This window comes from Heterodontus francisci, chromosome 24 (assembly GCF_036365525.1).
Source record: "Heterodontus francisci isolate sHetFra1 chromosome 24, sHetFra1.hap1, whole genome shotgun sequence".
Classification (NCBI taxonomy): Eukaryota; Metazoa; Chordata; class Chondrichthyes; order Heterodontiformes; family Heterodontidae; genus Heterodontus; species Heterodontus francisci.
In genome coordinates, this window is record NC_090394.1 from 47,592,493 (window position 1) to 47,609,722 (window position 17,230).

The 17,230-nt window shown below is 37.4% G+C and overlaps 1 protein-coding gene across 12 annotated transcripts in view; it reads left to right on the forward strand.

Annotated features, from left to right (window-relative positions):
- Positions 1–17,230, forward strand: part of rbfox1 (RNA binding fox-1 homolog 1) — a 1,351,350-nt gene that overhangs the window by 1,316,887 nt on the left and 17,233 nt on the right. For 11 of the 12 annotated variants that reach the window (XM_068056115.1, XM_068056113.1, XM_068056112.1 and 8 more), the window contains one exon: positions 2,029–2,093. In XM_068056115.1, the coding sequence (XP_067912216.1) occupies positions 2,029–2,093 (65 nt within the window). Of the gene's footprint in view, positions 1–2,028; positions 2,094–14,061; positions 14,115–17,230 lie in introns of all 12 variants that reach the window. The other variant, XM_068056118.1, reaches the window with a different exon arrangement.

The window sequence follows — 17,230 nt, forward strand, 5'->3', positions numbered from 1 at the left end:
CATTATAGAGTAGTGTATCCAGAACCTGTGTATGGCAATAAGTTACCACAGGTATGAAGTGCTGGATGATGAGCGGAGCATCACATTGAATGTGGATTGTCGTGAAATGTTTTTACTAACTGGAAGATAAAAGGGACAATTGTTGATGCAGGAAGGGTTTGCTTTGAGTGAACATTAACCATTTTTGGGCAGTTTGGATTTGCTGAGTGACTAGAGCTTGGGGGTGAATGGTGGCAAAATAATTTTGAATAAATGTTGATTTCAGATGGTAAATCTTGGCAAAAAGCTTAGTGATTAGGATTTTTATAAGTCTTATTTTTTTCTCCACTGCACTTGCAAAAATATACAGTGAGGAGGCTGTCCCAAAGGATGATGGGACGGCCACTTCCAACCACATTTTAATTGGATCATAAATGGTGTTTGCTTTATCTTCGGAGACTGGATTCTCTATGTTAATTGGCATGCTGAGATCATTTAGAAATGGTTGATATAACATTGTGGCCCATTGAACAGGAGGCTCTGCTGTTCTCACAGTTTGACATTCGATGCATCACTGCCCACAATTCATTTTGAATGTGCATTTGTTTGTCCTGTTGCTTAATTGAAGATCCATAATTATCCTAACTTTAAAAATTAGCAAGAGCTAGGTTAATTAAAATCTAATTTCTACAAGAATGACTTAATTCCAACTTATATGTTTTTAAAGAATTAATTTTAATAACAGTGCCAACAAATGCATTAGGATCAATATGTTAGGGATATTTTGAGAGACTATATCGGGTCCTTCAGTATTTTCAACATTTATGCAGCAGGTGGCCAATTTCTTTGCACAAAGTAGTAAGCTGTACTTCAATAAACCGAACTTATATAGCTCTAAATTGAGTAGTAAGTAGGAATACAGTCAGCACTTCTCAAAGACAAAAGTCAGATTCAGGTCAGCAGTGTGAATTGGAGTTTTTTTTTATTATCTCTTAGATATTTTCTGAGTGATCTCACACCCAAACCTAATGGGTTTGTTTAATGAGTGTCTAATTTATCAAACGTATATATTTTAGATTCAAGGTTTATCATAAAGAATAATAAATTACATTTTAACAGTTATGAGCCTAGGCTTGATGCAATAAATCAATATTATAGTAAGGAGTAATTTACAGTGCCATTAAATGATTCATTTAGCCAGCTAAATCAGAACTTCATTTATTTTCCTTTTACCACTTATTCCTTCTCTTTTTGGTTTGCTCAAACAAGGGGGCTAACCTGACCTATACTGATTCCAGAACTCTGCCAATACTGCTCCCCTAACCAGCTGTTAGGTGATGCATGACAGCAGTGCAGAAGAATCTGTCATTGATTTTTTTTCTTTATTCCAGTGGATATATATCTATACCTTACTCAATATCCTCCACTACTGACTGGGCCAAGATAGGGAAACCTGTGCATGGCAAGTAATGGACCTGCAGTATCATTCTAACATTGAATGATTCAACACATTGGTACGCCAATGCAATGCATCACTGGACTGTCCATATAATTTATCCTTCGACTACTTGTATTTATCTGCACAAAGATAGATGTTGGTGTCTGTTTTAGATTATTAACCACGAGAACATGCATTATTTGTCAAGAAAATCTGAGTCCAATCATTTACTCTGCCTCAGAAGATTAAACCAGAATTCCCATACCTTGAATATGTTAAAACTGTAAAGGTACTGAGATATTGCTTACTCTCTTCATCACCTGCAAAACATCTCTCTGATTTCAGATCTTCAAACCATTTCTAACTTAACAAACAATATGATAAGTTATGGTACATAATGGTTTGGTACATAGCAATGAAAGTTGTATGTATCTTACAGCAAACAGCTTTACAAATTCTTGTTTCTTATGTCAAATATATACCATTGAGTTTATCAAATGTGAAATCATTAGTTATGGCATAAATCATGATCTGCTTCCATAAGTGTTGAAAATACTGGGCACCCTATGGTATGAAATTGCAAATGGACTGAGCTGCTTCTTTTGTTCCAGGGTGGGTACGCTGCCTACAGGTATGCCCAACCTGCCACTGCCACTGCTGCTGCCTACAGCGACAGGTAAGGAAGCCTGTCTTTTTAAATTTATCATATTGTAATTTATATGATTCAGTGCTAGGATAAAAAGGAACTGGTTCACAGGACATCTCAGGAATGATGAATTAATCATTCAAACAAATAACATTGTTGAGGTCTGAATTTGTGACAGCCACTATAAGAGTGATATGGCTGATATGGTTGAGTTATGGCATTGTTTCTATAATGGTAGTTAATATTTGTTATGCCACATTCTAGCTGTTAGCTTAGACTGGTTCTGGATTTGCAGCCGTTTTGAGTAAACTATTTAAGGAAGTTTATAATTCCTAATGAGAAAACTTCGACTTGCCATTCTAAAATGAACTTGATTTGCTTTCATTTAGTTTGAAAAACTAAAATAGTTCAATAGAAACTGAGTAGGAATGAACAAATTGGCTGGAGTTTGACTGTGAAGGCACAGTCTAAATTGAATTGAGCAGAAAAAATTGCTCACAAAGGCAAATTGAGAGTTTTCAAACAACATCTCCACTTCCATTGTAGCTTAAAGTGTCCTGAAAAAAATACTGAAATGCAGTACATCAAGACAGTAAGCAAGGGTGCCTTATCTTCCACAGTAAGCAAGGGAAAAGGGAACTCAACTTTATTAATGACATTCCTGAAGATGGCTTCACACTACATGCTGCTGTGTTATGGCTTACTCTAGGCTTCTGCTTCACCCTGAGAGATACTCAAGACCTCATATGACACTCCCTTTTCCACCAACTGATTCTCTAAACCCCAGATGAAATAAACTTCACCCTTCTGACAGTTGCTGTAGGCCTGGATGACATTACTGTTCTCCAGACCATCCACTGCCAAGCCTTGGATGGCAGTGCCCAATTACAGATCAATACTGTAAGCACTGGGCAATGGCTACATCTCAGCCAGCAGAGGCCTGAGGCTGCAGATAATGTTTTCTCTTTGTTGATTAATGTTTCAGATCTCATTTGATTTTTTTTTCCAACTAAAGATATCATGAATTTTGTTAACATTTCCAAATTAATTTGCATATATTTGATTACTTCATCACAATGATGTAATCTCACAAACAATTAAAATATTTAACATATTTAATGAAAAAAAGAAGCAAACTTCTTTTGTTAAAGGGAAAGCTAGATAAGCACATGAGGGAGAAAGGAATATGTTGATGGGGTTAGATGAAGTCACGTGGGAGGAGTCTCGAGTGGAGCATAAATGCTGGCATAAACCAGTTGGGCCGAATAGCCTGTTTCGGTGCTGTACATTCAATGTAAGGGACCAAGATGGAATGTTATTAACCAGCTCTTGATGCATTGTCGGGTTTTTATTAGTAGCTTTGTAGGGCGTTCTAGAGAAAGTCTTAGACTCCGGTAAAGGTTAACTAATTTCTCTTTGTTATTTACAATTACTATATATACTGTCTGCAAGCCACCTAAGCTCGCATCTTACGTGCTGCTATACCTTCTTCTTCTCAAGCCTATCTCCTGTGACTGTTACATCATTGCTTGTGCAGCGGGATGGGTCTCTCTCACTGTCTTTGGTATTAACCCTTTACAACCTCATCTCCTCCCAAGTCTTTATACAACATTTTTTCAAACATATATACATTCATGACTCCTCTACTACTCTCTGTCCCCCTAAGTCTCTGACTTTACAGATTCAGTCTCATTGGAGGTTTGACAACTCTCTCCAAACTGGATGTAATCTGTCTGGGATGATCAGTAGTCTTCATTGGAAATCTGGGTTTGCTGACTTGGGTTTTTGTTTCTACGGGTTGTAGGTATGTGTGGGTATGTTCCTCTTCATCTGGATCTTGCAGATGGATTACTGGCTGTTGCTTTTGTGGAATAGGAATGATATTCCTCCGATTCCTTCATATGTTCCTTCATTCATTCGTATAACATATGATCGCTGATAGTCCTCATGTTTATCGATTACTGTACCTTCTCGTTCTAGGTCACGCATCCAAACTTCTTGACCATTGTTTAATTTGGGTAAGCTTCTCGCTCGAGATCTCATTTTCTAATTCCGGGTTTGTTTCCTTCTGTAGGAGTTTTCTTTTTCTCAAACTTTCTCGTAGTCTTGAGTCTTCAATCCAGGCATTGATTGTTGATGAAATACTGGAAGCTGCGTTAGTAACTTCCTTCCCATTAGTAATTCTACTGATGATAATCCACACAGCAGTGGTGTTGAATGATAAACTAGGAGTGAAATCTTCATTTTTCTTGAGTAAAGATTTTATGGTTCTCACAATTCATTCTGATTCACCATTGGACTGTGGATACCTCAGTGATCTCATAAGATGCTGAAAGCCCATCTTCACGACAAACTGGGTAAAACATTCGGTTGCGAACTGTGGTCCGTTGTCTGATAATATTTCATCCTGAATCCCATGTGTCACGAAGATGTCCGTAAGGATTCTGATAACTACCTCAGTGACCATAGAATGTAATCATCTGACTTCGAACCACCTGGAAAAGTAGTTGATAATGATTATATATGACTTCCCACCAAACATGAATAAATCCATGCCTAGCCTTTGCCAAGGTCTAGCTGGAAATTGGGTAGTCAACAGCAATTTGAGCTGTTCCGGGCTCTGTTTCATGCATGTCTGACAGTTGTTGATCATGGTCTCAATATCCTTAGATATCCCAAGCCACCATACTGAAGATTGTGCCCTTGGTTATACCCAAATTGCCTTGGTGTAATCGATCTATCAGATCTCATTGAAGTAGGAATAACAATTTTGTCATAGTAAACTAATAAGTCATCAATTATAGTAAAGTATTTCCTATACCCATAGAATGTCTTCATTGTTCTCCCTCCTAGACTTTCTTGTGGCCACCCATGTGTACAATATTGTTTAATGCAAATGCACTCTTCATCATTCTTCCGTGCTTGTCGTATTTCTTGCAACTTCTATGTGCTTTCTGGCCAGCTTTGTGCTGTGTGTTGCGAGTATGACTCTGTTGCACCTACAAAATTCACATCTTCCTATGATGGATGATCTGTGGTTGCCCTCGATAACTCATCAGCTGATGATTGGAACTTCCTTGGACGTTTACAGTTTCATATGTGTATCTCATTAATCTGAGATGAAAACTTTGCATACATGGGGGCATTTTTGCTATTTCTTTTTCGTCTAATAAGGAAACCAATGGCTTGTGGTCTGTCTCAATTACCCACACATATTCCAATTATGTAGTCTGCAAATTTTTCACGCACCCATGTGACAGCTAGAGATTCTTTTTCGCTAACTGCGTAGTGTGTCTCTGTTTCTGACGGTGTTCTTGATGCATAGAATATGGATCTACGGGAACCATCAGATTGCTCCTGTAAAAGAACAGCACCAAAGCCATCTGAAGAGGTGTTTGCTGCTATCGTCGTAGGTAGTGTAGGATTGTCATGTGCCAACATGTCCGGAGAAATTAGTGTCTGTTTAATTTTCTGGAACACTTGTTCCTGGTGGGTATTCCAACACCATGTTTGCTGTTTTCTTAGAAGTTGTCTCAGCGGATCAGTTATTTGTGCTAAATGAGGTAATAATTTTGCTAGTTGATTTACCATTCCGAGATATTTCTGGAGTTGCTGAACTGTTGTAGGGATAGGAAATTCCTTAATGGCCTTTGGTTTCTGAGGATCTGCAACTATTCCTTCTCCACTTACAGTGTGGCTCAAGAAACAAATTGAAGTTTTGGAACATTCACACTCCTCATTTAAAGTCAGTCCCACTTCTTGAAGTCTCTGTAGAACCTCTCTGACTTTGTGGTCATGTTCCTCCACTGACTCTCCATATATCAGAATATCATCCATGTGGTATATCACTCCTGTGAGCCCCTCTGATATTTTGGACATTAATCGTTGAAAAATCTCTGGTGCGGAGGTTATTCCAAATGGTAACCTATCAAAACAAAACCGTCCAAAAGGTGTTAGAATGTAGTCAATAACTTTGAGGTCTCATCCAGGGGTACCTGCCAAAACCCACTATTGGCATCAAGTTTTGTAAACATGGTACTCTGAGAGATTTTCGCTAAACTGTCATCCACCATAGACGTTGGGTGAATCTTGCATGCTACTGCTTTGTTGAGCTGCGTTAGGTCCACACATATTCGTAGAGTTAAATTTGGCTTCAGGACAGGAACCATGGCTGAACACCAGTCCATTGGATGTATTACCAGAGAGATAACACCCATTCTTGTCATCGCCTGCAATTGTTCTTGGACTTTGGTTAATAAGGAATGAGGTTTTTTTCTTGGTGTGAAGATAAACACTGGTCTGGCCCCTTCCTTCAGAGTGATCCTGTACTCTGTCTTTAATTTTCTGAGCCCTGTGAACAGCTTCAGGAAATCTGTTTGAAAGGAATTGTTGACCTTTGTCTGCTTGACTTCAGCTACCTTTTTAATCAACTGCAGTTTTAAGCATGTATTCCTGCACAGTAAAGAAAATTCTTGATTGTGTAAGACGTGTAAGGTCTCTACCAGTTGTCTTCCTTTATGCTGAAGAGTTGCTTGGAGTTTGCCTTTTACTCGCAGTTGTGTCCCGCCTTATCCATGCAATGGTATATCTGTCGGTTGCAGGTAGTGTCTCTTCACCCAAGGCTCTTGGTCAGACGCTAGCCCCTGTGTCAAGCTTAGAATTCCTGAGGTGTCCATTCACATTGATGTCTGCTGTCCAGAAATCTTGGTCTGGATTACTGATTTCACCGAGGAACTCCCCTGGTTCTTTCTCTTGTGGATATTGCTGTACTTGATTCACTGCGGTTTGCATGAAGGTCTCCTATTTTGTATCTTTAAGCGCAGACATTTTGCTGTGGCACATCTTCCCATAGTGTCCAGTTTTTCCACACTTAAAACACTCAGCTTTACTTGCTGGGCACTGCTTTTGTCTGTGGGTCTTCTTGGCTCCACAACATTGGCAACATTTTCCTATTTCATGCACCTTCTCACCTGTATGTTTTTTTCTGTTCTTCAAAGTGTCTCCCTGGCTTTGACTTAACCAGTTGGACTCCATCTCATCCACTGCTTGCCTTCAGCTTGTAGGATGTCCCTATTCTGTTTGCGAACTTCAGCCTGTCTTGCAATTTGAATGACCTTTTCCAGTGTAAGATCTTCCTTGGATTGCAAGAGGTCTGACAGGGATTCATCCGCTATGCCAGCGACTATCCTGTCTCTGATTAGTTCTGCCTTTAATTCGCGATATTCACAACCTTCTGCCAATTTCTAAAGGTCATTAATATAGGAGTTTACAGATTCCTCAATCATCTGCGCCCACTTATTAAATTTGGCTCTTTCCATGATTTTATTGGTACAGAGATTAAAATATTTATCAAAGGTGTGGAGTACCTCTTCGAATTTATCAGCAGCCTTGTTGATCGCTTGTCAAACAATTACACGTCCGCAATTGCACCTACTGAATATAGAAGGGTGTCAACTTGTTCCACTTCAGATTTTGTATGGAGTTGCGAAGCAATTCTAAACCTTAGGAACCTTTTTCTCCATGATAGTCAATTTTGAATCTGATTGGGTCTCTCTTGATTCTGGAAACTCTCCGGCATTCCCAATTTTGGATCCATATTACTTTCTTAATGGACTTTTCAGGGTGTTCCCTTTTAAGAAATTCTGCTTGTTTGTCTTTTTCAGGTTTTGTTGCTTTAATGGCAGTCCCCAGCTGTTTTTGAGAGCTCCCTGCTATTTTAATTGTTTTTTCTAGGGTTTTCCCTTTAATAAATTCACTTTGTTTTTTTTTAGGCTTGGTTGCCTTTACACAGGTGTCCCAGCTGTATTCAAGAGTTTCCCACTGTTTTATTAGGCTGTTCTAGGGTTTTCCCCTTTATTGAGAAATGCAGTTTGTTTTTTTCAGACTTGCTTGTCTTAATGGAGTTGTCCCTGCTGTTTTGGGGGGTTTCCCGCACTTCTCAGGAGTTCCTGGGGGTTTTCTGCTCTTTGCCCTCGCATTCAGCCTGAGTGAAGGATTGGGGTTTTCCCTGCCTTTTTTTTACTTTCTGAGCACAATGCCTTTAGAAATGTACTATAAGATTTTCAAAGTCTTTTAACACATTCCCGACCATCGCTACCGTGACTCATCCGATCACTGGATTCTACTCGTGGCCACCATGCTTCCGTTCACTGGTGCAGCCTGTATTTCTGTGCTCTGACTCACCACAGCTGTGGAGCTCTCCATAGCCTCTTCTGCAGGTAAGTAGTTTTCTTACTGTACCAGGCCAGTATTTATCTTTAAATATCCCTTGTTTCTTCGAAAGGTAAGGAGATCTTCAAATTCTCCTGGTCACTTTGACCGCTGTTTACCATCGTTTTATCGTTGCCACCTTGCTGCATTGTTGGGCTTGTATTAGTAGCGCTGTAGGGCATTCTAGAGAAGTCTTAGACTGCGGTAAAGGTTAACCAACAACTCTATTATTTACAGTTACTATTTACACTCTTCACAAGCCACCTAAGCGAGCATCCTTCATGCTGCTATTCCATCTTCTCCTCAAGCCTCTCTCATGTAACTGTTACATCATCACTCGAATCTTCGGTATCAACCCTTTACATCCTTATACTATAGCTATTTTGTAGAAGATTCAAAATACACGTTTTTCAATTTTTAAAAATAAAATAGTATTTGCTCACTTATTTAAAACAATTTTAAGTGTTTTTTCTTTTCTGCAACTAATTCCCTCCTCTCTCCCAGTGGTCACTGCCCTTCTATACCTCACCCAAGTGACACTGATTGCCAGAAATCTATTTCACTGTGGGAAGAACACAACTTATTTTGACACTGTCCTCACCCACAATCCACACAAATGCATTTTTCAGTAGAGATCATTGGGCAGCAATCAGGAGCAGGAACCATGGCTGATTTTCCTTTCTCCCCATTCCTATCCCAGGGCACTAAGGCCATCTGTAATAATCCTTCTCCATCTAGGCTGAGACTGGGATGGAACTTTATCTGTATGATTTAGTATCACACTTGATGCTGCATTTACACACCAGCCATTGGAAAAACTATCAAACTATTTGTATTTATTTTTGGCTGCAAAATATGCCAGTTAAAAACAAAATTATTGAGAAGACTTTGGAGATTTGAAACAAAATTATCGTGAGAAGCACAGACCGATAGGTTTGGTTAAGGAATAAAAGCAGAAAATGCTGGAAATACTCAGCAAGTCTGGCAACATCTGTGGAGAGTTAAACAGAATTAATGTTTGAACTATTAACTCTGTTTCTCTCTCTGCAGATGTTCCCAGACCTGCTGAGTATTTCCAGCATTTAAGCCTTTATTTCAGATTTCCAGCAGCTGCAGTATGTCGCTTTGGTATGGGGTTTGGCGAAGGGTTGTTTTCAGGGTTTAGTTCCTTTCTCAAATTTGTTGCCGAGTAAGATCACAATCACCCCCCCTGGATAATAGGTCATAGAAACAGTTTTGCATACACCTTAACTGATAATTAAGTATGTTTGTTTTTGCTACCCTATCAGTCATTCATGTTAATAGTTGAGTTAATGGATGGATAGTGGTCTTTGGATCAATGCTATTTCAATTGAATGTAGTTACGGAGTTCGAAATAACCTGTAATAAAAACAAGCCCATCTAGATTACATTGTCTACAGCACTGGGTACAAGTGCTATCAGTTCTGCTAATAACGTTTTAAAGGTTCTTCTGAAGTAAAAATTAAGTTCACATTGCCATATAGCCTCACTGGATCAGTAAAATTTAAGCATTTCACTCCAAGGGAAACTTGATGCCTGACTAAGTTGGTCTGTACTGTCCTGCCCTGACATGCCATACTTCAGCCATGTGAAGCAGACATATTAACTACAATGGAAGTTATCATTCTTATACATAATTACTGCATACATCTTGGCTAACCTCCACTAGACAAGCAACATTTGTTTCTCAAGATTTGGATTTTCCAGTCTGGTGAGGGCTGACACTGTTCTGTGAGCATTCAGTAAAAATGTTCTTATATTGAATGAAACAGCACATGAAAGGATCTTTGGAAAGTTTTTTCCCCCAAAATACATAGGTCACTATAGCTGGTAATTATGTCTATTTAATTCATTCTGATAGCTAGTTGAAATGCTGGTATTTGACAAACTATTAACAGATTATTTTTAGCAATTTGCCTTCAATATTCTTTTTGATAATGAGATTGGTTTAATCTTTCTTATCTGTTACTGTTTCATTTGGAGACACTCTGGCATCAAAACCATATCATCCACATGTTATCCACACAGGTTTATAACTCTATGTAATTCTCAATATTTTATAGATTAATTGTGGGTTTGCCTCCCTACCTTTTATGAGACCAAACCTACACAACAGAACTTGAGTCTCAATTTTCCCTTGCCGTTACATAATTTGTAATCACAATTGGCCCTTGAAGCGTTCATACTTACGCCAACTGACATGTCACACAGATTCCCAGCAGGAGTAATCGATCCTAGCAATACTACCATCACTTTCCATTTCTGCTCTCAAATTTCTTGCCAGAGAGTGAAAGAATTGCCTTTCTAATTGGCACACAGTTTCTTTATCAATACTTTCCAAGTCCCAGATGGAATTTTGATTGACACACTACAGTTTAATATTTATCCATTTACTCATTTATTTGAGATCTACTGACCAATTTCACAGAATGGACTTTAAAATGGAAACTTCTTTTATTTTTAACTCATTGAAGTTCAATACAGAAGCCTTCATTATTTCTGAAAATTGTGTTTGCATTTGAAGATTTAAATTATATCTGGTTCTTCCTAAAATTGCTCATGCCCTTCCCTGTAAGTGTTCATGCAAGGGCTTGGCTCATTTTAGGTTTGTTTCAACCTCTGCTGTACTGTTGGTGTAAGGAATGTGACAGAGCTTCACTGCTATTCATATATTAAATCATCAAATTTTCGGCAAACTCAGGAGTTTGTTCCTTTTTGTCTCTTTTAAATGCAGTCAGTAGTCTGTTTGATTTTCTTTTCTGCCTCATGCGAATTAGCAGAAAATGGACAGTTGTGTGGGTTATACAATGAGACTATTGTGGAACTTATTACATATCTATTATAGCTTGCTAATTACTGAAATTAATTTTTAAAATGCAGAAGTGGATAGAGCATTTTTAATTGCAATATATCTTAAGTGCTAGTTACAGAATGGAACATGGTTATAAAATACTAGATTATAATTGTCTAACATATCACAATTGGCTTGCATTGTTGACTGATTTTGCAATAATTATCTGGAATCCTAAATCTACTTGTTTATCTTTGCTTTGGAAGGTTCAGGAGTGTTAAGGCCGTAGAATTTCCCGTGTAAGCAATGTTTTGAATCAATGAAACTACAGTATACTATTGTTTTCAAATTTATTATCACTCCACGCATTGTTTTATTTGTGTCATGTGAAGGTAGATGTATGTTGTTTGCACGCTTGCACAAAACCTAGAATGCAATGAGCCTGCATATAAAACTACAGTGTGTTATTCTTTCACATTATGTTCTCTTGCATTTTATTATCATGGACTTATTTTGTATATTTCTGGTGCAAACGAAATAAACCCTCAGTTATAAATAGCATACCTTAACATGCAAAAACGTATGTTATTTTCTTTTATGAATGTATTTCTTTTTAATACTATTTTACAACTTTCTGCAATTTATTGTTAGTTTTACAAGTAATTTTCATCAGACGTGGTTTTGGAATGCAGTAAGATCACACTAATTATGGCACAGAAATAAATTAAATACCGACAAAATGGCACAAATCACAGGATTAGTTAAGAAAGCAACAAGAGCCAGTGGTTATTTGTATTGAATAATCAAAGAGCAACAGATCATTGAACACAATTAACTGAGTACATAGTCATCAGTACTGCACCCCTAACATGTGCTGAATCTTATTTCAGAAAGATAAACTACTCTTGTTTTATGGACAAAATCACAAATAGCAGAATAACTTATTCAAGCTACTATGTATTACACAATGCATGTCCATAGCTAAAATCTTGTCACGAAGTATGCTGAAAGCATGTTCATTGAAGAATATGTAAATACTAATGACACTGTAAAGGATTTGTGCTGACCCTTTGTCATTTCACACTTAGTGGTATTCTGAAGCTCTTTCGTACCTTATCGGTCTCGGGAAAGAGGGACGGATTGTCATTTTGTCAGTGCATATTCACTTGATGGAATCAGTTTAACTGCAAAGCTGTATCACTTCTGACAGATCCATCACAAAAGTTCACTGTGTGGCTTCTTGAGCAAAGCCCCAGGGCAAGGATTTTTGCCTTGTTTGGCTGCCTGGTGGTTTTTGATTTGTTTGGTGCATTTTGTTGTGTACAGTGTACTGGCTTGTGTATCATAGCTTGCAACCAGGGTTCCTTTCTTGAAAATCATTGAATTACTAGTCAAAATATATGCCATTGAATAAATTTAGCTACGACTGTTTGCATTTCTATATCCATGCATATGCACTTTGTACATTGAATGCAGTATCATAAACTCCAGTTTGCATGCGCTACACCAGTATGCTTTTAAATGCTGTTGGTATGATATTGTGTAGACTGAAACTAATTACCCATAAATGTTTGCAATAAGTGCTTCGTTTTTGGCTATTGGAAAACAGTTAGGGGAATGTTGGAATGCAAGTTTTCAATCTATAGTATGTTCTGCATTATCGTTTCTGATGTATGCACTTGTCCATTTAATTGGCATAATGATGAAAAAAATATTATCTAAGATTAGCTTCAATATAAAATGATAGGTTGTAGCCTTTTTTGTAAAATGGAATGTTAATAATAGATCTCTATATGAGGAAATGGTAGACTTTTAAGACCTTAAATTACTTTATCATGTATTATAATCAACCAGTTGTTTTGAAACAAAAGATTGAGTGTACCGTAATTTTTAAAATGCATAAATATTACTTGCAGATTATTTTGTTTCATGCTGAAATTCCACCTCCATTCCCATGACTCCAAAAGTTGCATATAAAAATTATACTATTACCTTAAATGTAAAGACATGAAAGTGGATCTTATTTTTCAATTATGTGAGGCACCCAAATGCAGGAAAAAGCTTAATTTGATTTGAAAAATCCTGCTAATTTAAAAAAGAAATATTTTCCATGGAATATTGAGCAAGATAAAATTAAATTCATGAGTAGTAGCCAACATTTTTATTATAGTCTTATTATTCATGTTGCATCCTCAGAGCCAATTAAAAAATTGTTATATGCAGTATAAAATTCAATTGGATTTGAAGAACAGTTTACAGTGATATGATATCTTACAAAGGAAAATGGTTCTCCTCTCAAATTAGAATGTTTAAATGCAAATTCTCTGCAAATTCAAATTTTATGTCCAGTGAAATGAACAAAACACATTTATCACAATAATTTGTGAAAAAAGCAGAACCAGGTTTGATAAGTATTATACTTATAGATTTTCAAATAAACAATTGATGTTAAACAATGATCTAAAAAAATTAGTAGTCTTCCTAAAGACTTGCAATGTTTCAGTTTGCATGGACATTTGTTAGTAAAATGTTTTAAGCACAAAGTGCTTTTAGAATCTGCTTTGACAGCTTTATTGTGCAATGGATTAGAAACAACCAATATCTTTAATAGCCCTGCATGCTAACCTGGTAATTTACTATACAAAACAAAATCTTTTTTATGACATGTCCAGCTAAGAATAAACCAATATCTGAAACTTTAATTCAATATTTTTATGTACAGATTTTTTATGACCATTGGCTAGATATCTAATAAATGTTAAGACATGTTCATTCACCAAACTAAAATGCACATGATCCAGTGACATTTAATAAAATAATTTCTGAATTTTGAAAGCTTTTTTCCCCCACATTCATTTAATTAAAGAGTGCCTCCCCTCCCATCTTTAAACATCAGATCAGTGGGCAGATAGCACATCTTCCAATCAAACGTGCTCTGTCACCAAGCAGTATTGTCAATTTTATCTTCTTTTGCAGAAATCAGTTCGTCTTCGTTGCAGCAGATGAAATTTCTTGTAACACCTCTTCAGGTAATAATTGTTGATACTTTCTGATGCATCCACAGTGATATTTATATCTTTTGTGGTATCCTGCAGTACTTCACATGCAAAGCGGGTGGACCTTTTTTAGTTACTGTTGGCAAATAGCCTACAAATCCTGCAACATGTAGTTTTATTCATGAACTAAAGCACTACCTATCATATATTATAGAGGTTTCCTCAGTATAATAGAGGTTTAATTTTTGGAGGTGGAAAAGCTAAAATGGTTTTGAAACCCTATTCCACATATCATCGCACAGCAATTGTTTACTCTGCCATTTTTGAACTGCTGCAAGTTGTCCTTGAGGGTATGCATAGAGCTCCCAGTCTTCACTAGTTAAGGTAAACTTTTTAAAGTTTGAGCTAAAGTTTATGACCTGGAAAAAAGTAGACTTACATTTTTGAATCAAACGTGACGTTGAGAATAAAAGCAAAATACTGCAGATGCTGGAAACCTGAAATAAAAACAAGAAATACTGGAAATACTCAGCAGGTCTGGCAGCATCTGTGGAGAGAGAAGCAGAGTTAACGTTTCAGTGACCCTTCATCAGAATTGGCAAAGGTTAGAAATGTAATAGGTTTTAAGCAAATAAAGCGGGAATGGGGCAAGAGAGAGCAAAAGTAAAGGTGTTATAGGACAGGGTCACAGAGAATAACTGACAAGTAGGTCATGGAGCAAAGGCAAACAATATGTTAAAGGTGTGTTGAAAGGCAAAGCGTTAGTGCAGAGAGGGTGTTAATGGACAGAAAAATGAATAGCCCTGGCCCAAAGCACAAACAAGAAAAAAACAGTGGGCAGGCACATGGTAAGAAAAATGAATGATGAAACAAACTAAAATAAAAAATAACTGAAAATAAAAAGGGGGGCCCGTCATGCTCTGAAATTATTGAACTCAATGTTCAGTCCGGCAGGCTGTAGCATGCCTAATTGGTAAATGAGATGCTGTTCCTCGAGCTTGCGTTGATGTTCACTGGAACACTGCAGCAAGCCCGGGACAGATATGTGGCCATGAGAGCCAGGCGGTGAGTTGAAATGGCCATCAACCGGAAGCTCGGGTCATGCTTTCGGACTGAGCGGAGGTGTTCCGCAAAGCAGTCACCCAATCTGCGTTTGGTCTCCCCAATGTAGAGGCGACATTGAGAATGGCTGCAAACTTTTAAATGAGATCATCTTAACAAATGCATCATCTTAAATGGAGGCTATTATATGTATGGTCTGTGGTAAAATACAGACAACGTTCAAAAAGCTTTTTACTATAATCTAGAATATTTTTCAGGTTGACCTTGTTATCTTTAACTGCACTTAATGCACACTGGACTCCTAGCAGTTCTTCAACAAAGCTCTTGGCAAACACCATAAGCTATAGCAAAGGTTATTATATATAAACTAGAGAGAGATGATATTAAAATTTCATTCTAGTGAAATTTTAATAGCATAATATATAGCTTGACAGGAAAGATGGTGAGATTCATCATCTCACCCTATGTTGATCCAATGTGACTTGATTGCTTTTGCACCTTGTGTCCTTGGTTGGCACCTTGACATAGTTGACTTTTTCAGTCAGTGTTTTGTTTTTAGAATGGATTGATAATATAAGTATAGTTGGTATCTATGACCATTTAAAGAATAGGAATTGTAGAGAATGACAGCAAATTTCCTTTGTGTACATATTCACATTATCTGTAATAGCACATTATTTAAAAATATTTTTGAATTCTTTTCCACAAGGATAACAGTGCATTTCTACATGTGGATGATGTGGTTTTTTAATTACGTTGCTGAAGCATTTGAGATATTCATTTTCTGTGAAGATTTACCTTGCACTCTTTGTTAAAGAGAACAAAATGACTTCTGAAATTGCCATTGAATCCACAAATATGATTGAAACCAATTTACCCTGAAGACAATGGCTCAATAGAAAGCTATGATTAAGTACACCCCATTGCTCATTTGTAAAATATTGATAAAATAGAGCATCAAGCAGTTCTCAAATTAAACTGCAATGAAATAATTTATCAAACATAAAATGACAATCTGTGTAGAATGGATAGCGAATTGGGACTAAGTTGCAGACTAGATTGAATTAGAACACTATCCAAACAAATCCTAAATGATTCAGTCTGTCAAAATTTCCGTGAAACAGGCGAAAGGTACAAATTGGCATGGAGTATCCTAAACAAATAATAATATCATTATTATAATAGCAAGGCCACAAGTAACCCAACTTCTTAAACTTAATATATAAACTTTGCTTACTTTGGACAGTAAAGCTCTCAGTAGTTGCACATCACTTGCTTGAATGAGCTGCTCCTACACAAAACCTCTAAAAGCTTTGCGAAGAGAAATCATCCCAGGCTCTGTAAGAGCAACATTTTCAGGAATGCTTAGTGCTTTGATTCACATTGTAGCTTCAAGGTTGTGCAAACATGAAAGAAAAATGGAATGTGAGCCCAGAAATAATGTGAATACTTTATTAATGCACGAGATCACTGTTATCTTCTAAAAACGGCCAAAAAATTACTTCCAATCACAAGAATTCACTAATTATTGAAGCAAATATATCATCCTGAATCTCTACATATCTATTGATAGTTTTCAGTTGTCATTTGTCTTTTGATTTTAAATGTTTTTAGTTGTTGTTACTCTGACTCAGATAATACTGAATGTTCTAAAAGCTTTACAATTTCATTGCACAGTGTGGTATATTTACTAAAGCATCAGAAACAACATTTTATCCTTAGCCTGGAGGTCCAATTTTAACAGCTAGCAGGAAGCTGGTGGGAGCAGACAATAATCCACGAGGATCCTGTCGATGGAGGCCTGACAGATTTTAACTGCTGGACCTCATTTGAATGCCACTGGGCAACTGTCACCCATATAATGTGGAAAGTGGTAGCTGGCTGGTGAAGGGACATGAAGATTGATTGGCTCAAAGGCTGCCCACCGGCACGAAGAGAAGGCTTCCTGTAGCAAGGGAAGTCTGATTATGGGGTGCGCGGGGATGGGGTCTCACTACTAGTTGGGGGGAGGCTAGGACATCAGAGGCCTGGACTTTCCTTGTGCGGCTAGGTGGTACACCCACTTCTCCCTGCCCCACTAAGGAAAG